The 21,298-nt window shown below is 65.4% G+C and overlaps 2 protein-coding genes across 3 annotated transcripts in view; both read right to left on the bottom strand.

Moving 5' to 3' along the window:
* Positions 1-714: 714 nt before the first annotated feature.
* On the bottom strand, positions 715-8,757 carry CNIH2 (cornichon family AMPA receptor auxiliary protein 2). 2 transcript variants are annotated; one of them, XR_011736225.1, is made up of 7 exons: positions 8,503-8,757; positions 6,526-6,594; positions 4,922-4,969; positions 3,621-3,733; positions 2,368-2,511; positions 1,082-1,184; positions 715-1,041 (listed from the first exon to the last, which is right to left on the bottom strand). XR_011736225.1 is itself a non-coding variant. In XM_071801447.1 (6 exons), the coding sequence occupies exons 1-6, from the start codon at positions 8,581-8,583 to the stop codon at positions 1,157-1,159; spliced, it is 483 nt and encodes a 160-aa protein (XP_071657548.1). In that variant the 5' UTR covers positions 8,584-8,757; the 3' UTR covers positions 715-1,156. The 2 variants fall into 2 exon arrangements, 1 of the variants encoding a protein (XP_071657548.1); XM_071801447.1 differs by having other exon boundaries at positions 715-1,184.
* Positions 8,758-11,188: 2,431 nt separating this feature from the next.
* PACS1 (phosphofurin acidic cluster sorting protein 1) overlaps positions 11,189-21,298 on the bottom strand; it is a 38,330-nt gene continuing 28,220 nt past the window's right edge. The window contains 8 exon segments of the mRNA XM_071801441.1: positions 11,189-12,358; positions 14,118-14,219; positions 14,935-15,085; positions 15,088-15,166; positions 16,265-16,403; positions 17,919-17,961; positions 18,399-18,441; positions 20,371-20,473. Of these exon segments, the coding sequence (XP_071657542.1) occupies positions 12,246-12,358; positions 14,118-14,219; positions 14,935-15,085; positions 15,088-15,166; positions 16,265-16,403; positions 17,919-17,961; positions 18,399-18,441; positions 20,371-20,473 (773 nt within the window). The 3' untranslated portion in view covers positions 11,189-12,245.

Below are 21,298 nucleotides of genomic sequence, written 5' to 3' on the forward strand. Positions count from 1 at the left end.
TTGGGGGCGTGGTCTCGAACACGGGGGCGGGGGTTGTGCGGCCAAAGTGGCTCCGCCCACCGGAAATTAAAGGGGGCGTGGTCTTGGCACTGGGGGCGTGGCCTCATGCTTGGGGGCGTGGCTTCTGCTGTCAATGTGGCTCCGCCCACCGGAAATAAAGGGGGCGTGGTCCTTTGGCACAGGGGGCGTGGTCTCATCCTTGTGGGCGGGGGGCTCTGCGTTGGGGGCGTGGCCTCGTTATTGTGGGCGCGGTCAATATGGCTCCGCCCACCTGAATTATAAAGGGGGCGTGGTCTCCTCATTGGGGCGTGGCCTGGGGATCATAGTGGGAGGAGCCTAATGGGAGGTGGGGGGTGTGGTCAATGTGGCCCCACCCACCTAAAATACAAAGGGGGCGTGGCCTTGTGGTGGGCGTGGTCTCGTTATTGTGGGCGGGGCTTAAATGGGGGGGCGGGAAAACGTGGGAAGAACCGTGGGCGTGGTCTTGAGGGTGTGGGCGTGGTCTCACCAATGGGGGCGTGGCCTCGGGGTTGTGGGCGGAGCTTAATGGGACTTAATGGGACTCAATGGGCTCATCCAGTCCCCCCATCCCCCCCAGTTCTGCCCACCCCCCCCATTTTCCCACCCCCCCCCACCCCACTCCCCCCATCCCCCCCACCCCCCCTTGCCCCTCCCCCTCCCCCCACCCCCCCCCCCCCCCATCCCCCCAATTGGTCACTGGTTCCATTTCTCTTTATTGAGCCACAAGGGGGGGGCTGAACTGGGACAAACTGGGAACCGCCCCCTCCCCCCCCCCTCCCATCCCCTCCCCCCCCTCCCCTCTCCCCCCTCCCCCCACCCGGGGGGGGCTCCCAGCGCCCCTCCCCCGCTCCCCAGATTGGGGTCATGGCGGGGATGGACCCAGGCGTCCGGGAGGGGACCCAGGCATCCGGGAGGGGACCCAGGCGTCCGGGGATGGACCCAGGCGTCCGGGAGGGACCCAGGCGTCCGGGAGGGACCCAGGCGTCCGGGAGGGGACCCAGGCATCCGGGATGGACCCAGGTGTCCAGGGATGGACCCAGGCGTCCGGGGATGGACCCAGGCGTCCGGGAGGGACCCAGGCGTCCGGGAGGGACCCAGGCGTCCGGGCAGCAGCGGGAAGGGGGGTGGGGCCCCCTCAGAAGCTCACCAGTGTGTAGACCATACTGGGAGTAATGGGACCAGTATGGACCAGTAGCTCCCAGTTCAATCCCAGTGCCCCCAAACCCCCCCAAACCCCCCCAAATCCCCCCAAATCCCCTCCCCCAGTCCCCCCCAGTCTACCCCAGTCTACCCCAGTCTCTCCCAGTATCTCCCCGTACCCATACCGGTAGTAGTAGAGGCAGAGCAGGCCTGAGGCCTCCATGCCCCAGTGCTCCCAGTTCAATCCCAGTGCCCCCAAACCCCCCCAAAAGTGCCCACATGTCCCCCCCAGTCTACCCCAGTCTACCCCAGTCTACCCCAGTCTCTCCCAGTCTCTCCCAGTATCTCCCAGTACCCATACTGGTAGTAGTAGAGGCAGAGCAGGCCTGAGGCCTCCATGTCCCAGTGCTCCCAGTTCAATCCCAGTGCCCCCAAACCCCCCCAAACCCCCCCAAATCCCCCCAAATCCCCTCCCCCAGTCCCCCCCAGTCTACCCCAGTCTACCCCAGTCTCTCCCAGTATCTCCCCGTACCCATACTGGTAGTAGTAGAGGCAGAGCAGGCCTGAGGCCTCCATGCCCCAGTGCTCCCAGTTCAATCCCAGTGCCCCCAAAACCCCCCCAATCCCCCCAAAAGTGCCCACATGTCCCCCCCAGTCTACCCCAGTCTCTCCCAGTCTCTCCCAGTATCTCCCAGTACCCATACTGGTAGTAGTAGAGCCAGAGTAGGCCTGAGGCCTCCATGCCCCAGTGCTCCCAGTTCAATCCCAGTGCCGCCCAGTGCCCCAAAACCCCCCCAAATCCCCCCAATCCCCTCCCCCAGTCCCCCCCAGTCTACCCCAGTCTACCCCAGTGCTCCCAGTATCTCCCAGTACCCATACTGGTAGTAGTAAAGGCAGAGCAGGCCTGAGGCCTCCATGCCCCAGTGCTCCCAGTTCAATCCCAGTGCCGCCCAGTGCCCCAAAACCCCCCCAAATCCCCCCAAATCCCCTCCCCCAGTCCCCCCCAGTCTACCCCAGTCTACCCCAGTGCTCCCAGTCTATCCCAGTACCCATACTGGTAGTAGTAGAGGCAGAGCAGGCCTGAGGCCTCCATGCCCCAGTGACTCCCAGTTCAATTCCAGTGCCCCCCAGTGCCCCAAAGCCCCCCCAAATCCCCCCCAATCCCCTCCCAAGTCCCTCCCAGTCCCTCCCAGTCTCTCCCAGTACCTGTACAGGTAGTAGAAGAAGGACAGGAGGTAGAAGGCCAGCTTGCACCAGGCCTCCTTCTGGCAGTAGGCCAAGATGTCGGCGTCCATGATGGAGACGGCGTCGAAGATCCCGTCGGAGCCATCGGCCGGGCGGTGGAAATACCTGGGGACAATGGGGACAATGGGGACATTGGGGATGATGGGGACATTGGGGGCAGTGGGGACAATGGGGGCGGTGGGGACATTGGGGGTAATGGGGACAATGGGGACGATGGGGACAATGGGGGCAGTGGGGGCAATGGGGGCAATGGGGGCAATGGGGCTGATGGTGGTGATGGGGACAATGGGGACATTGGGGACAATGGAGGTGATGGGGGTGATGGGGACGTTGGGGACAATGGGGCATTGGGGGCAATGGGGGCATTGGGGGCAATGGGGGTGTTGGGGGTAATGGGGGCAATGGGGACAATGGGGACATTGGGGACAATGGGGGCGATGGGGGCAATGGGGACATTGGGGACAATGGGGACAATGGGGGCAATGGGGGAAATGGGAACAATGGGGCAATGTCCCAATTGTCCCCATTGACCCAATGTCCCCATTGTCCCCCTGGCCCCCCAATGCCCCCATTGCCCCCAATGTCCCCATTGCCCCCAATGTCCCCATTGTCCCCATTGCCCCAAATGTCCCCAATGTCCCCATCGCCCCCAATGTCCCCATTGCCCCCAACACCCCCATTGCCCCCAACACCCCCATTGTCCCCAATGCCCCCAATGTCCCCATTGCCCCCAATGTCCCCATTGTCCCCATTGCCCCCAATGTCCCCAATGTCCCCATTGCCCCCAATGCCCCCATTGCCCCCAACACCCCCATTGCCCCCAACACCCCCAATGTCCCCAATGCCCCCAATGTCCCCATTGCCCCCAATGTCCCCATTTCCCCCAATGTCCCCATTGCCCCCAACACCCCCATTTTCCCCAATGCCCCCAATGTCCCCATTGCCCCCAATGTCCCCATTTCCCCCAATGTCCCCATTGCCCCCAACATCCCCAATGTCCCCATTGCCCCCATTGCCCCCAATGCCCCCATTGCCCCCAACACCCCCATTGCCCCCAATGTCCCCATTGTCCCCAATGTCCCCATCGCCCCCATTGCCCCCATTGCCCCAAATGTCCCCATTGCCCCCAATGCCCCCAATGTCCCCATCGCCCCCATCACCCCCATCGCCCCCAATGCCCCCATTGCCCCCGTTGTCCCCACGTCCCCTGTCACCTCCAGAGGTGGTAGAGCAGCAGCGGGAGGTTGAGCCCCAGCGTCACCCACTCGGCCGCGCACAGGAACATGAGGCAGAAGAGCCCGTGGATGCAGTACTCGGGCACCACCAGCTGGGGGCGCCCTCACACCCTCAGGACACGCCCCCTTGCCCCAAGCCACGCCCCCTTTTCCCCAAGCCACACCCCCACCTTCCCAAGCCACGCCCCCTCCGCAGCATCCCATTCGCGCCAATGAACCCCATTAGCGCCAATGAGCCCTATGGGCCACGCCCCCCCATCCGCGGCCACGCCTCTCTTCTCTAAGCCCCACCCCCTTTTCAACAACCCACGCCCCCTTTCCCCAAGCCACGCCCCCCCCCGCATTGCCCTATCAGTTGCAATGAGCTCTATAGGCCACACCCCTTCATGGCCACGCCCCATTAGGAGCAATGGGTCCCAAAGGCCACACCCCCTCTGCGGCCACGCCCCCGCGCTCCATTAGGGACAATGAGCCCTAGAGACCACGCCCCCTTATAGACCACGCCCCCTTCTCAGTGCTCTACGAGGGGCTATGACCTCTATAGGCCACGCCCCTTTCATGGCCACGCCCCCTAAGCGACCACGCCCCCTTAGTGACAATGAGCCCTATAGGCCACGCCCCCTGTCCCAAACCACGCCCCCTCCCCAATGCCCCATTAGGAACCACGGGTTCTAAAGGCCACGCCCCCTTCATGACCACACCCCCCTAAGCGACCACGCCCCCTTAGTGACCATGAGCCCTAAAGGCCACGCCCTCAAGTGACCACGCCCCCTTCGCAGCAATGAGCCGGGTAGACCACGCCCATTTCATGGCCACACCCCTCTCCCTAAGGCCCCGCCCCCTCCACTGTTTCCCATTGGGGGCAAAGAGCCCTATAAGCCACGCCCCCTTCATGGCCACGCCCCCTCGGCAACGCCCCATTAGCACCAATGAGCCCTATAGGCCACGCCCCCTTCATGGCCACGCCCCCTCTCCCAAGCCACGCAGCCCCCCATTAGGGTCAATGAGCCCTGTAGGCCACGCCCCCTCCCTTTAGGCCACGCCCCCTCCCTGCAGGCTCCACCCACCTCCCCAACCCAGTTCCCGCCCCCTGGTGGTGAATGGGGAGAATTAAAGGGTCCCAGGGGGGGTTTTGGGGGTCCGGGGGGGGTTTGGGGGTTCCTAGGGGGGTTTTTTGGGGTCCCGGGGGGGTTTTGGGGTCCCAGGGGGGGATTTTTGGGGTCCCATGGGGGGTTTTCGGGGTCCCATGAGGGGTTTTGGGGGGTCGGCCCCCTCCCCACCTTGCGCAGGAGGCAGCAAATGCGCTCGATGTTCTTCAAGCGTTCGCGCTATGGGGGGAGAGGAGGAAATGGGGGGGTCAGGGGGGTCCCCAAAAAATGGGGGGGGGGGTCCCTAGATGCACCCCCCCGGATGCCTGGGTCCATCCATGGGGGTGATCCCGGACGCCTGGGTCCCTCTGAGACCCCTCCCGGACGCCTGGGTCCCTCCACCCGGACGCCTGGGTCCCTCTGAGACCCCTCCCGGACGCCTGGGTCCCTCTGAGACCCCTCCCGGACGCCTGGGTCCCTCCACCCGAACGCCTGGGTCCCTCCACCCGAACGCCTGGGTCCCTCCACCCGGACTCCTGGGTCCCTCTGAGACCCCTCCCGGACGCCTGGGTCCCTCCACCCGGACGCCTGGGTCCCCCTGAGACCCCCCCGGACGCCTGGGTCCCTTCCCCCGAACGCCTGGGTCCCTTCCCCCGAACGCCTGGGTCCCCCTGAGACCCCTCCCGGACGCCTGGGTCCCTCCACCCGAACGCCTGGGTCCCTCTGAGACCCCTCCCGAACGCCTGGGTCCCCCTGAGACCCCTCCCGGACGCCTGGGTCCCTTCCCCCGAACGCCTGGGTCCCTTCCCACCATTGCGGGGGGGTCCCGGACGCCTGGGTTCTCTCCTTGGGGAGGGAGGGGGGGGAAGGGAAACCAGGAATGGGGTCGGGGGGAGGGGCAGCTCCCGGACGCCTGGGTCCCTCCTCCCCGACCCCGTTTTAATTTGGGGGGGGCTATAAATAGACACCGACCTCGATTTCCCCCCCCCCCCTCCCCCCGGACGCCTGGGTCCCTCCCGGACGCCTGGGTCCCCCCCACGCAGGAGGGGAATGGGAGGGGGGGGAATGAGGTCAAGGGCACCCGGACGCCTGGGTCCCTTTAATCAGGGGGGATCCTCGGACGCCTGGGTCCCCCAATGTGGGGGGGTCCCCGGACACCTGGGTCCCTCCCGGACGCCTGGGTCCCTCCAATATGGGGGGGTTCCCGGACGCCTGGGTCCCTCCCGGACACCTGGGTCCCTCCAATGTGGGGGGGGGGGGTCCCCGGATTCCTGGGTCCATGGGGGTTTGGGGTCCATGGGGTTTTGGGGGGGTCCCGGGTGGGGGGGTTGGGGGTCCCGGACGCCTGGGTCCCTCCCGGACGCCTGGGTCCATGGGGGTTTGGGGTCCATGTTTTGGGGGTCCCGGACGCCTGGGTCCATCCAATGTGGGGGGTCCCCGGACTCCTGGGTCCATGGGGGTTTGGGGTCCATGGGGTTTTGGGGGGGTTTTGGGGGGGTCCCGGGTGGGGGGGTTGGGGGTCCCGGACGCCTGGGTCCCTCCCGGACGCCTGGGTCCCTCCAATGTGGGGGAGTCCCCGGACGCCTGGGTCCCTCCCGGACGCCTGGGTCCCTCCAATATGGGGGGGTTCCCGGACGCCTGGGTCCCTCCCGGACACCTGGGTCCCTCCAATGTGGGGGGGGGGTCCCCGGATTCCTGGGTCCATGGGGTTTTGGGGTCCATATTTTGGGGGTCCCAGGTGGGGGGGTTTGGGTGTCCCGGACGCCTGGGTCCCTCCCGGACGCCTGGGTCCTCACCGCGCGGGCGGGGTTCCCCTGGTCAATGGGGTTCTTGAAGTCGGTGCGGAGCTCGTCAAAGGCGATGATCTGGGGGGGGGGGGACACAAAAAGGGGGGGGGGACACATATGAGGGGACCCAGGCGTCCGGGGACCCCCCCCCCCCCCCCAAAATACCCGGACGCCTGGGTCCCGTTTAATGGGGGAAATGAGCGGCCCGGACGCCTGGGTCCCCTGAATAATGGGAGGGAGAGCAGGGGTCCCTTTAAGGGGGGGGGCACCCGGACGCCTGGGTCCCCTTGAAGGGGAGGGGGGGTCCCGGACGCCTGGGTCCCCCAAATAAAGTGGTGGTGGGGGGGGAGTCACCCGAACTCCTGGGTCCCCTAAATAAAGGCAGGGAGCACCCCGAACGCCTGGGTCCCCTTTAAGTGGGGGGGTACTCGGACGCCTGGGTCCCCTTTAATGGGGGTTCAGCCGGACGCCTGGGTCCCTTTTGGGGAATGGGGGGGTCACCCGGACGCCTGGGTCCCCTAAATAAAGTGGGGAGGTTACCCGGATGCCTGGGTCCCCTAAATAAACTGGGGATGGGGGGGGGGGTTACCCGGACGCCTGGGTCCCCTTTAAGGCGTGGAGGGGGGGGGAGGAAATAACTACGACCCGTTGCCATGGCAACAGATGCTGCCTAGCAACCGCCATAGAAACGGGGGCGGGACTGAATCACCGCGTCCCCCCCCCAATAAATGACCCCCCCCCCCCCAATTTCCCACATCCCCCCCCCCCCAATTCCCCCCCCACCCCCCCCGTTGCCAGGCAACCCCGCCCCCGCTGTTCCCGCATCGCTCCCGTTGCCAGGGAAACAACGATGAATCGTGAGCGGGGACCCGGGTTCGAATCCCGGGTGCTCCCAATAGCAACCGCACCCCCCCATAAACCCCCCCATGTCCCCAATTCCCCGTGTCCCCCCCCCCCCGTGACACCCCCAAGTGTCCCCGTCACCCCCATATATATTTACCCCCCCCCATATACATTTAACACCCCCCCCATATATATTCCCATATCCTCCATATATTGGGAGGTCACCCGGACGCCTGGGTCCCCTAAATAAAGGCCTGGGGGTTCACCCGAACTCCTGGGTCCCCTAAATAATGGGGGGGGGGATGTGACCCGAACTCCTGGGTCCCCTAAATAATGGGGGGGGGGGGGATGTGACCCGAACTCCTGGGTCCCTTTTGGGGGGGTTCACCCGGACGCCTGGGTCCCCTAAATAAAGAGAGGGAGCACCCCGAACTCCTGGGTCCCCTAAATAATGGGGGAGGGGGGGACGAGGCGACCCGGACGCCCGGGTCCCCCAAATAAGGGGGTGGGGGGTCAGGGGGTCACCCGAACTCCTGGGTCCCCTTTCGTGGTGGGGGGGGGGGGGGGTTCACCCGGACGCCTGGGTCCCCTAAATGATACTGGGGTTCTAATCCCATATGGTGGATACAGGACCCGGGTTCGAATCCCGGGTGCTCCCAATACCCCCCCAAACCCCCCAATTTTCGCGGTCCCCCCCATAAAACGGCCCAAAGGACCCGGGTTCGAATCCCAATAGGACCCGGGTTCGAATCCCAACAGGACCCCGGTTCGAATCCCGGGTGCTCCCAATCCCAAACCCCCCAATTTTCAGGGTCCCCCTTCAAATAAAACGTCCCCCCCCCCCATATAAATCATCCCCATGGACCCGGGTTCGAATCCCAATAGGACCCCGGTTCGAATCCCGGGTGCTCCCAATCCCAAACCCCCCAATTTTCGGGGTCCCCCTTCAAATAAAACGTCCCCCCCCCCATATAAAACATCCCCATGGACCCGGGTTCGAATCCCAATAGGACCCGGGTTCGAATCCCGGGTGCTCCCAATCCCAAACCCCCCCAATTTTCGGGGTTCCCCCCCAAAATTAACCACTCCCCCCCCCCCCAATTAACCCCCCCACCCCAAAATAATGTCCCCCCCCCCACTCACGTGCCAGATGACGAAGAAGATGAGGGATGCGCAGAGCACCAGGGTTAACATATAACAGAAAGCAGCGAATGTGAACGCCATGGCCGGGGATTGGGGGGGGACACACGGGGGGGTCCCCGGCCATGGGGTGGGGGGTGGGGGGGGGAAATGAGGGATTTGGGGTGCAAAAAGGGGAGGGGGGGGTTGTTATGGGGATGGGGGGTGGGGGAGGGGCTGCCCCCTATCGGCTCCGAGCGGGCGCCATGGAGCCGAACGCGCTCGGGTGGGAGCGGGGGTGGGGGTGGGGGGGGCGTGGGGAGGAAGGGGGAGGGGCCAGAGGGGGAGGGGTCAGAGGGGGAGGGGTCAGAGGGGGAGGGGCCAGAGGGCGGGAGGGGAGGGGGGGGGGTTTGCGGCTTTTTGCAGCTGATGCAGCCGCGCTTTGCGCCCCCGTTTGCACCCCAATGCACCCCAATGCACCCCAATGCACCCCCCTTTGCACCCCATTGCACCCCCCTTTGCACCCCAATGCACCCCCCTTTGCACCCCAATGCACCCCAATGCACCCCCCTTTGCACCCCAATGCACCCCCCTTTGCACCCCATTGCACCCCATTGCGCCCCCCTTTGCACCCCATTGCACCCCCCTTTGCACCCCAATGCACCCCATTGCACCCCCCTTTGCACCCCAATGCACCCCCCTTTGCACCCCAATGCACCCCCCTTTGCACCCCAATGCACCCCAATGCACCCCCCCTTTGCACCCCAATGCACCCCCCTTTGCACCCCATTGCACCCCCCTTTGCACCCCAATGCATCCACCCTTTGCACCCCTTTCTGCACCCCCCCTTTGCACCCCCATTTGCACCCCATTATTAACCCCTTTGCACCCCATTATTACCCCCTTAGCACCCCCTTTTTCACCCCTTTGCACCCCGATTTGCACCCCAATGCACCTCCCTTTGCACCCCCATTTGCACCCCATTATTACCCCCTTAGCACCCCCTTTTGCACCCCATTTTGCACCCCAATGCATCCACCCTTTGCACCCCATTATTACCCCCTTTGCACCCCACTTTGCACCCCATTGTACCCCATTTTGCACCCCAATGCACCCCATTATTACCCCTTTGCACCCCCATTTGCACCCCATTATTACCCCTTTGCACCCCAATGCACCCCCCTTTGCACCCCATTATTACCCCTTTGCACCCCCATTTGCACCCCAATGCATCCACACATTGCACCCCATTGCACCCCCTTTGCACCCCATTACACCCCCATTGCACCCCAATGCATCCACCCATTGCACCCCTTTTTGCACCCCCATTTGCACCCCAATGCACCCCCCTTTACACCCCATTATTACCCCCTTTGCACCCCATTTGCACCCCAATGCACCCCATTGCACCCCAATGCACCCCCCTTTGCACCCCATTGCACCCCATTTTGCACCCCAATGCATCCACCCTTTGCACCCCCTTATTACCCCTTTGCACCCCAATTTGCACCCCATTACACCCCCTTTGCACCCCAATGCATCCACCCATTGCACCCCTTTTTGCACCCCCCTTTGCACCCCATTATTACCCCCTTTGCACCCCCTTTTTTCACCCCTTTGCACCCCCCCTTTGCACCCCAATGCACCCCCCTTTGCACCCCATTATTACCCCTTTGCACCCCCATTTGCACCCCAATGCACCCCCCTTTGCACCCCATTATTAACCCTTTGCACCCCCTTGCACTCCCATTTGCACCCCATTATTAACCCCATTGCACCCCCATTTGCACCCCAATGCACCCCCCTTTGCACCCCATTATTACCCCCTTTGCACCCCCTTTTGCACCCCATTTTGCACCCCAATGCATCCACTCGTTGCACCCCATTATTACCCCTTTGCACCCCCATTTGTACCCCATTACACCCCCATTGCACCCCTTTTTGCACCCCCATTTGCACCCCTTTGCACCCCCCTTTGCACCCCAATGCACCCCTATTTGCACCCCTTTGCACCCCAATGCATCCACCCATTGCACCCCCCTTTGCACCCCCTTATTAACCCCCTTTGCACCCCCATTTCCACCCCAATGCACCCCGTTATTACCCCATTGCACCCCCATTTGCACCCCAATGCATCCACCCATTGCACCCCTTTTTGCACCCCCCTTTGCACCCCATTATTACCCCTTTGAACCCCATTACACCCCCTTTGCACCCCAATGTATCCACCCATTGCACCCCTTTTTGCACCCCCATTTGCACCCCATTATTACCCCTTTGCACCCCCTTTGCACCCCAATGCACCCACCCATTGCACCCCATTATTACCCCTTTGCACCCCATTATTACCCCCATTATTACCCCTTTGCACCCCCCTTTGCACCCCATTATTACCCCTTTGCACCCCCATTGCACCCCAATGCACCCCCATTTGCACCCCTTTGCACTCCATTTGCATTGTGGTGGGCGTGGCCATACGAAGTGGGCGTGTCCCCCATTAGTGGGCGTGTCCCGGTGCGGTGGGCGTGGCCTCTGCCCCTCCCAGCTGCTGCTGATGGGGGTCACACAGACCCCCCGTGCTGACACCGGAGAGGGGGCGGGGCCCGGACGCCTGGGTCCCCTCCTGTACCCCCCCCCCCACCCCTCCCCTCCCCTCCCCTCCCAAAGGGACCCAGGCGTCCGGGGGAAGAAACCCCCCCAATTTCCTCCATTTATTTTATTTAATTTTATTATTCCCTTGGTTCTTTGGGGGGGGGGCACCCCCAAATCCCGAGGTCCCCCCCCAAACTGGGGTATGCGCGTGCGAGCGGGGGAGGGGCGGTGGGTGCTGAGGGGGGAGGGGCTGGGTGCTCTGCCCCCTCCCCCACCCCATGATTTGGCACTGATTGGAGGGGAGGGGTCGGGAGGGGTCCCAGCACCCATGGGTGCTCTGGGGGTGGCACTGGGGTCCCAGCACCCATGGGTGCTCTGGGGGTGGCACTGGGGTCCCAGCACCCATGGGTGCTCTGGGGGGTGGCACTGGGGTCCCAGCACCCATGGGTGCTCTGGGGGCGGCACTGGGGGGTCCCAGCACCCATGGGTGCTCTGGGGGCGGCACTGGGGTCCCAGCACCCATGGGTGCTCTGGGGGCGGCACTGGGGTCCCAGCACCCATGGGTGCTCTGGGGTGGCACTGGGGTCCCAGCACCCATGGGTGCTCTGGGGGCGGCACTGGGGTCCCAGCACCCATGGGTGCTCTGGGGGCGGCACTGGGGTCCCAGCACCCATGGGTGCCCTGGGGGCGGCACTGGGGTCCCAGCACCCATGGGTGCTCTGGGGGCGGCACTGGGGTCCCAGCACCCATGGGTGCCCTGGGGGTGGCACTGGGGTCCCAGCACCCATGGGTGCTCTGGGGGCGGCACTGGGGTCCCAGCACCCATGGGTGCTCTGGGGGCGGCACTGGGGTCCCAGCACCCATGGGTGCTCTGGGGGTGGCACTGGGGTCCCAGCACCCATGGGTGCTCTGGGGGTGGCACTGGGGTCCCAGCACCCATGGGTGCCCTGGGGGTGGCACTGGGGTCCCAGCACCCATGGGTGCTCTGGGGGTGGCACTGGGGTCCCAGCACCCATGGGTGCCCTGGGGGTGGCACTGGGGTCCCAGCACCCATGGGTGCTCACAAGGCGGGTGACACAATGGCGATGCTGCAGAAGCTGAGGGTGCCCCCTCCCCCATCCCATGGGTGGGTGGGTGGGGGGCACCCAAGGGTGGGGGGGCACCCATGGGTGGGCTCAGGGCGCCTTGGGCCCCCAGAGCGCCACCTGCAGGTGCTTGACGTGCGTCGGCCAGGAGGGCGCCAGCTGGAAGAACTTGATGTCGTCCCACGGGGACCCGTCCACCCACACTGCGGACAGACGGACGGACAGCACCCGTGGGACGGACAGCACCCATGGGACGGACAGCACCCATGGGACACAGCACCCATGGGACACACAGCACCCATGGGACGGACAGCACCCATGGGACACACAGCACCCATGGGACACACAGCACAGCACCCATGGGGGACACAGCACCCATGGGACGGACAGCACCCATGGGACGGACAGCACCCATGGGACGGACAGCACCCATGGGGGACACAGCACCCATGGGGGACACAGCACAGCACCCATGGGACGGACAGCACCCATGGGACGGACAGCACCCATGGGACACACAGCACCCATGGGACGGACAGCACCCATGGGACGGACAGCACCCGTGGGACACACAGCACCCATGGGACACAAAGCACAGCACCCATGGGGGACACAGCACCCATGGGGGACACAGCACCCATGGGACGGACAGCACAGCACCCATGGGACACACAGCACCCATGGGTGACACCATAGCACCCATGGGACCCGTCCACCCACACTGCAGACAGACGGACAGACAGACAGCACCCATGGGACACACAGCACCCATGGGACACACAGCACCCATGGGACCCCCCCAAAACACCCAGAGCACCCATGGGTGACACAGCACCCATGGGACCCCAAAACCACCCATGGGACCCCAAAACCACCCATGGGACCCATCCAGCCACACTGCAGACAGACAGACAGCACCCTTGGGTGACACCACAGCACCCACGGGACTCCAAACCAGCCACAGCACCCATGGGATCCCCAAACCCACCCACAGCACCCATGGGACCCCCAGCACCCACAGGAGCCCCTTAACCCCCCACTCCCCATTTCCCCCACCCATAGGACCCCCAATGGGTGCCCCCCACCCACCCCAGCACCCACAGGAGCCCCTTAACCCCCTGCCCCCCATTTCCCCCACCCATAGGACCCCCAATGGGTGCCCCCCCCTTGGGTGCCCCCCACCCACCCCAGCACCCACAGGAGCCCCTTAACCCCCCGCCCCCCATTTCCCCCACCCATAGGACCCCCAATGGGTGCCCCCCACCCTTGGGTGCCCCCCACCCACCCCAGCACCCCCACCCACCCCAGCACCCACAGGAGCCCCTTAACCCCTTCCCCCCCATTTCCCCCACCCATAGGACCCCCAATGGGTGCCCCCCCCCTTGGGTGCCCCCCACCCACCCCAGCACCCATGGGACCCCCAGCACCCACAGGAGCCCCTTAACCCCTTCCCCCCCATTTCCCCCACCCATAGGACCCCCAATGGGTGCCCCCCACCCACCCCAGCACCCCCACCCGCCCCTTAACCCCCCGCCCCCCATTTCCCCCACCCATAAGACCCCCAATGGGTGCCCCCCACCCACGGGTGCCCCCCACCCACGGGTGCCCCCCACCCACCCCAGCACCCCCACCCACCCCAGCACCCACAGGAGCCCCTTAACCCCTCCCCCCCCATTTCCCCACCCATAAGACCCCCAATGGGTGCCCCCCACCCATGGGTGCCCCCCACCCACCCCAGCACCCATGGGACCCCCAGCACCCACAGGAGCCCCTTAACCCCCTTCCCCCCCATTTCCCCCACCCATAGGACCCCCAATGGGTGCCCCCCCGCTTGGGTGCCCCCCACCCACCCCAGCACCCACAGGAGCCCCTTAACCCCTCACCCCCCATTTCCCCCACCCACAGGACCCCCAATGGGTGCCCCCCCCTTGGGTGCCCCCCACCCATGGGTGCCCCACGCACCGCGCAGGGGGGGCTGCCGGGGGGCGCAGATCAGCCGGGTCACCCCCTCCACCACCAGGCTCTTGGCGTCCGGCTCCCGTGGGCGCTTGAACAGGGTGGGCACTGCCCCCCCCCCCACAGCACCCATGGGTGGGGGGCACCCATGGGTGGGGGGGGGGGATCACACACACACACACAAGGGAAGGGGCACCCACGGGGGGGTTGATGGACAAGGGGGGGTTGTCAACCTGCACCCATGGGTGCCCACCCCCCCCACCCAAAGTTGGCCCCCGCACCCATGGGTGCCCCTCAATTCTGCACCCACCACCCCCCCCCCCCCCCGCTCCCTATCCAGGTTGCCCCCCCCCACCCCCAATTCTGCCCCCACCCATGGGTGCCCCCTATTCATTCCCCCCCATAGGTGCCCCCCCTGACCCTCCCATAGGTGCCCCCATTCCCCCCCCCCACCCATGGGTGCCCCCATTCACCCCCCCTATAGGTGCCCCCATTCACCCCCACCCATTGGTTCCCCCCATCCCCCCCCACCCATGGGTGCCCCCATTCACCCCCCCACCCATGGGTGCTCCATCCCAATCCTTCCCCCCACCCATGGGTGCCCCCATTCACCCCCCTATAGGTGCCCCCATTCACCCCCACCCATTGGTTCCCCCCATCCCCCCCACCCATGGGTGCCCCCATTCACCCCCCTATAGGTGCCCCCCATTCACCCCCCACCCATGGGTGCTCCATCCCAATCCTTCCCCCCCCCATAGGTGCCTCCATTCACCCCCACCCATCGACTCCCCCCATCCCCCCCCACCCATGGGTGCCCCCTCACCCTTCTTGTTCTTCTCGCGGGTCACCAAGGTCAAGGTCAGGGTGGGGGCGGGGGGGGCGGGCCCGTCTCCGGGGGGGGGCAGGCGGGTGACGTGCAGGGAGCGGAAGGTGCCCCTCAGGGTGCTCTTGGCCCCCCCCTCTCGCCGCTCCCCCCCTCGCGCCGCCGCTCCGCAGCACCCATGGGTGCCCCCCCCCAGTAATCCACCTGCAGCGCCAGCGCGTCCCCCGGGGACCTGCAGGGGGCGCACACATGGGTGGGGGTGGGGGTGGGGAACCCAGGCGTCCGGGTGACCCCCCTGACCCCCCCCCCCAGCACCCATGGGTGCCCCATTCAAAAGGACCCAGGCGTCCGGGTGACCCCCCGACCCCATTGACCCCACCCTTAGCACCCATAGGTGCCACCTCCAAAGGGACCCAGGCGTCCGGGTGACCCCCTGACCCCATTGACCCCCCCCTTAGCACCCATGGGTGCCACCTCCAAAGGGACCCAGGCGTCCGGGTGACCCCCCGACCCCATTGACCCCCCTTAGCACCCATGGGTGCCACCTCCAAAGGGACCCAGGCGTCCGGGTGACCCCCTGACCCCATTGACCCCCCCCTTAGCACCTATGGGTGCCACCTCCAAAGGGACCCAGGCGTCCGGGTGACCCCCTGACCCCATTGACCCCCCCCCTTAGCACCCATGGGTGCCACCTCCAAAGGGACCCAGGCATCCGGGTGACCCCCTGACCCCATTGACCCCCCCCTTAGCACCCATGGGTGCCCCATTCAAAAGGGACCCAGGCGTCCGGGTGACCCCCTGACCCCATTGACCCCCCCCTTAGCACCCATGGGTGCCACCTCCAAAGGGACCCAGGCGTCCGGGTGACCCCCTGACCCCATTGACCCCCCCCTTAGCACCTATGGGTGCCCCATTCAAAAGGGACCCAGGCGTCCGGGTGACCCCCTGACCCCATTGACCCCCCCCTTAGCACCCATGGGTGCCACCTCCAAAGGGACCCAGGCGTCCGGGTGACCCCCTGACCCCATTGACCCCCCCCTTAGCACCTATGGGTGCCCCATTCAAAAGGGACCCAGGCGTCCGGGTGACCCCCTGACCCCATTGACCCCCCCCTTAGCACCCATGGGTGCCACCTCCAAAGGGACCCAGGCGTCCGGGTGACCCCCTGACCCCATTGACCCCCCCCTTAGCACCCATGGGTGCCACCACCAAAGGGACCCAGGCGTCCGGGTGACCCCCTGACTCCAATGACCCCCCCAGCACCCATGGGTACCCCCCAGGTCCCCCCCATTCTGGGTGCCCCCCAGCACCCATGGGTGCCCCCCCTCACCCCTGGGTGCCGGTGCCGCCCATGGAGGGGGACGCGGGGGGGGTGGCGGCTTCGCGGGGTCCCCCTGTCACCCCCCCCCCGGGTGGGGGGGAGGGGGACGGGACGAGCAGCCCCGGGGGGGGACACTCGTCATTGTCACCTGGGGGAGGGGACAGCAGGTCAGTGACACCCATGGGTGACAGGACACGGGGGACAGGGACCCCAGGGGACACTGGGGACATTGGGGAGGGGACAGGGGACCCTAAGGGTGGGGACACTGGGGGGGAAAAGGGACCCTGAGGGTGGGGACATGGGGGGCGACATGGGACCCTGGGGTACACTGGGGACATGGGGGGGACAGGGACCCCAGGGGACATTGGAGGGGGACATGAGACCCTAAGGGTGGGGACACTGGGGACATGGAGGGGGACATGGGACCCTGGGGTACATTGGGGACATTGGGGACATGTGGGGGGACATGGGACCCCAAGGCTGGGGACATTTGGGACATGGGACCCTGGGGGACACTGGGGACATTGGAGGGGGACATGGGACCCCAAGGGTGGGGACATTGGGGACATGGGGGGGGACATGGGGGGAGACATGAGGGGGGACATGGGACCCTGGGGTACATTGGGGACATGTGGGGGGACATGGGACCCCAAAGGTGGGGACATTTGGGACATGGGACCCTGGGGGACACTGGGCGGGACATGGGACCCCAAGGGTGGGGACATGGGACCCTAGGGGACATTGGGGACATAGGGGGGTCAGGGACCCCAGGGGACATTGGGGACTTTGGAGGGGGACATGAGACCCTAAGGGTGGGGACACTGGGGACATGGAGGGGGACATGGGACCCTGGGGTACGTTGGGGACATTGGAGGGGGACATGGGACCCTAAGGGTGGGGGGACACTGGGGACATTGGGGACATGTGGGGGGACATGGGACCCCAAGGCTGGGGACATTTGGGACATGGGACCCTGGGGGACACTGGGGACATTGGAGGGGGACATGGGACCCTAAGGGTGGGGACATTGGGGATATGGGGGGGGACATGGGGGGGGACATGGGACCCTGGGGTACATTGGGGACATGTGGGGGGACATGGGACCCCAAGGGTGGGGACACTTGGGACATGGGACCCTGGGGGACACTGGGGGGGACATGGGACCCCAAGGGTGGGGACATTTGGGACATGGGACCCTGGGGGACACTGGGCGGGACATGGGACCCCAGGGGGACACTGGGGGGGACATGGGACCCCAAGGGTGGGGACATTTGGGACATGGGACCCTGGGGGACACTGGGCGGGACATGGGACCCCAGGGGGACACTGGGGGGGACATGGGACCCCAAGGGTGGGGACATGGGACCCTAGGGGACATTGGGGACATGGGGGGGTCAGGGACCCCAGGGGCCATTTTGGGGGGACATGGGACCCCAAGGGTGGGGACACTGGGGACAGGGAGCCCAGGGGGACATTAAAGGGACGTGGGACCCCAGGGGGACACCGGGGACATGGAGGGGGATGACAGGGACCCCAGGGTGGGGACATTGTGGGGGACATGGCGAGGGACAAAAGGGACCCAGGGGGACAAAAGGGACCCAGGGGGACAAAGATGGGGGTGGGGGGGAGGTGACAGTGACCCCCTCGTCCCAGTGTCACCTACCGGGTGCTGTGGGGGGGTCATCCAGCTGCCCGACTGTCACCGCCTGTGGGAGGGGACACTTGGGGACACTTGGGGACACCCCTGAGCAGGTGACCGGGACCCCCCACCCAATGTCACCTCCTGTCACCTGGGGTCACCCTGACCTGGGGTCAGTGTCCCCGTGGTCAATGTCACCCAATGTCACCTCCTGTCACCCAGTGTCCCCCAGTGTCACTTCTGACCCGGAGACAGTGTCCCCATGGTCAATGTCACCCAGTGTCACCCAGTGTCATTTCCTGTCACCCGGGGTCACCTCATGTCACCCCCGACCCAGGGACGGTGTCCCCATGGACAATGTCACCCAGTGTCCCTTTGTGCCACCCGGGGTCACTCAGTGTCACCCAGTGTCACCCATAACCCGGGGATGGCGTCCCCATGGTCAATGGCACCCAGCGTCACCCGGGGTCACCCAGTGTCACCCGGTGTCCCCGCGTCACTCACCGCCACGAAGGGGACAAACTTCTGGTACGAGTCGTCGTCCGGGCTGGGGACACATTGGGGACATCAGGGGCGGTGTCACTGTCACCCTGTCCCCGTGTCCCACCCCTGTCCCCAGGTCCCTGTCCACATGTCCCCAATCCCTGTCCCCTTGTCCCTGTCCCCATGTCCTCATCCTTGTGTCCCTGTGTCCCTTGTCCCCTTGTCCCATCCTTCTGTCGCCATCCCTGTCCCCATGTCCCTGTCCCCATGTCCTTGACCCTGTGTCCCCACCCTTGTCCCCACATCCATCCCCGTGTCCCTGTCCCCATGTCCCCATGTCCCCCCCCACGTCCGTTCCTGTCCCCTTGTCCCATCCCTGTCCCCATGTCCCCAACCCTGTCCCTGTCCCCACATCCATCCCCATGTCCCCATGTCCCATCCCTCTGTCCCTATGGCCCCATCCCTGTCCTCATGTCCATCCCCGTGTCCCCATGTCCCTGTCCCCATGTCCCTGTCCCCTTGTCCCATCTCCATGTCCCCATATTCCTGTCCTCATGTCCCCCTGTCCCCCGTCCCTGTCCCAACATCCATCCCCATGTCCCTATGTCCTGTCCCCTTGTCCCCATGTCCCATCCCTGTCCCCATGTCCCTGTCCCCACATCCATCCCCATGTCCCCATGTCCCTGTCCCCATGTCCCCATGTCCATCCCCATGTCCCCTTGTCCCATCCCCATGTCCCCCTGTCCCCACATCCCTGTCCCCATGTCCATCCCCATGTCCCCCTGTCCCTGTCCCCATGTCCCCCTGTCCCACGTTCCTGTCCCCATGTCCCATCCCCCTGTCCCCATGTCCATCCCCATGTCCCCCTGTCCCCATATCCCTGTCCCCATGTCCATCCCCATGTCCCCTTGTCCCATCCCCATGTCCCCCTGTCCCCATATCCCTGTCCCCATGTCCATCCCCATGTCCCCTTGTCCCATCCCCATGTCCCCCTGTCCCCATATCCCTGTCCCCATGTCCATCCCCATGTCCCCTTGTCCCATCCCCATGTCCCCCTGTCCCTGTCCCTGTCCCCATGTCCCCCTGTCCCATGTTCCTGTCCCCATGTCCCATCCCCCTGTCCCCATGTCCATCCCCATGTCCCCTTGTCCCATCCCCATGTCCCTGTCCCCACATCCCTGTCCCCATGTCCCTGTCCCCATGTCCCTGTCCCCACGTCCCCATGTCCATCCCCATGTCCCCTTGTCCTGTCCCCATGTCTCCCTGTCCCCATATCCCTGTCCCCATGTCCCATCCCCATGTCCCCCTGTCCCTGTCCCCACATCCCTGTCCCCATGTCCCCATGTCCCCATGTCCCTGTCCCACGTTCCTGTCCCCATGTCCCTGTCCCCATGTCCCCACATCCATCCCCATGTCCCTGTCCCCATATCCCATCCCCATGTCCCCATGTCCCCACGTCCCTGTCCCCATGTCCCCACATCCATCCCCATGTCCCCACGTCCCTGTCCCCATGTCCCCACATCCATCCCCATGTCCCCATGTCCCTGTCCCCATGTCCCCACATCCATCCCCATGTCCCCATGTCCCTGTCCCCATGTCCCCACATCCATCCCCATGTCCCCATGTCCCTGTCCCCATGTCCCCATGTCCCCATGTCCCTGTCCCCATGTCCCCACATCCATCCCCATGTCCCCATGTCCCTGTCCCCATGTCCCCATGTCCCCATGTCCCTGTCCCCATGTCCCCACATCCATCCCCATGTCCCCATGTCCCTGTCCCCATGTCCCCACATCCATCCCCATGTCCCCATGTCCCTGTCCCCATGTCCCCATGTCCCCATGTCCATGTCCCCATATCCCATCCCCATGTCCCCATGTCCCCACGTCCCTGTCCCCATGTCCCCACATCCATCCCCATGTCCCCATGTCCCTGTCCCCATGTCCCCACATCCATCCCCATCCCCATGTCCCCATGTCCCCCTGTCCGTCCCCACCGGGTGTCCCCGCGGGTCAGCATGGCCTCGGCCACTGGCAGCGCATGGGTGGCCCCAGCACCCGCCGCGTACGTCAGGATCCGTCCCACCACGTCGAACGGCTCTGCGACACAGCACCCATGGGTGCCCCCCACCCAGGGGTGCCCCCAAACCCAGGGTGTCCCCCAGACCCACCCCGGGGTGTCCCCCGCTCCTTGGGTGACAATGGCAGTGACAATGGTGACACCCCCACCCACGGTGGCCAATAGCACCCATGGGTGCCCCCCAAACCCAGGGTGTCCCCCCTTCCTTGGGTGACAATGGCAGCGACATTGGTGACACCCCCACCCACGGTGGCCAATAGCACCCATGGGTGCCCCCCAAACCCAGGGTGTCCCCCCTTCCTTGGGTGACAATGGCAGCGACATTGGTGACACCCCCACCCACGGTGGCCAATAGCACCCATGGGTGCCCCCCAAACCCAGGGTGTCCCCCTTCCTTGGGTGACAATGGCAGCGACATTGGTGACACCCCCACCCACGGTGGCCAATAGCACCCATGGGTGCCCCCCAAACCCAGGGTGTCCCCCTTCCTTGGGTGACAATGGCAGCGACATTGGTGACACCCCCACCCACGGTGGCCAATAGCACCCATGGGTGCCCCCCAAACCCAGGGTGTCCCCCTTCCTTGGGTGACAATGGCAGTGACAATGGTGACACCCCCACCCACGGTGGCCAATAGCACCCATGGGTGCCCCCCAAACCCAGGGTGTCCCCCACTCCTTGGGTGACAATGGCAGTGACAATGGTGACACCCCCACCCACGGTGGCCAATAGCACCCATGGGTGCCCCCCAAACCCAGGGTGTCCCCCCTTCCTTGGGTGACAATGACAGTGACATCAGTGACACCCCCACCCACGGTGGCCAATAGCACCCATGGGTGCCCCCC

The sequence above is a fragment of the Patagioenas fasciata genome, chromosome 39 (genome assembly GCF_037038585.1).
Source record: "Patagioenas fasciata isolate bPatFas1 chromosome 39, bPatFas1.hap1, whole genome shotgun sequence".
NCBI lineage: Eukaryota > Metazoa > Chordata > Aves > Columbiformes > Columbidae > Patagioenas > Patagioenas fasciata.

Excerpts from the sequence above, each read along its gene's own strand:
- CNIH2 (XM_071801447.1), bottom strand. The coding sequence starts at position 8,583 with ATGGCGTTCACATTCGCTGCTTTCTGTTATATGTTAACCCTGGTGCTC. Across the intron at positions 6,595-8,502 it reads TCTTCTTCGTCATCTGGCAC|ATCATCGCCTTTGACGAGCT; the intron begins GTGAGTGGGGGG and ends CCCCCCCCCCAG. Across the intron at positions 1,185-2,367 it reads TTCTTCTACTACCTGTACAG|TATGGTCTACACACTGGTGA; the intron begins GTACTGGGAGAG and ends CATTACTCCCAG.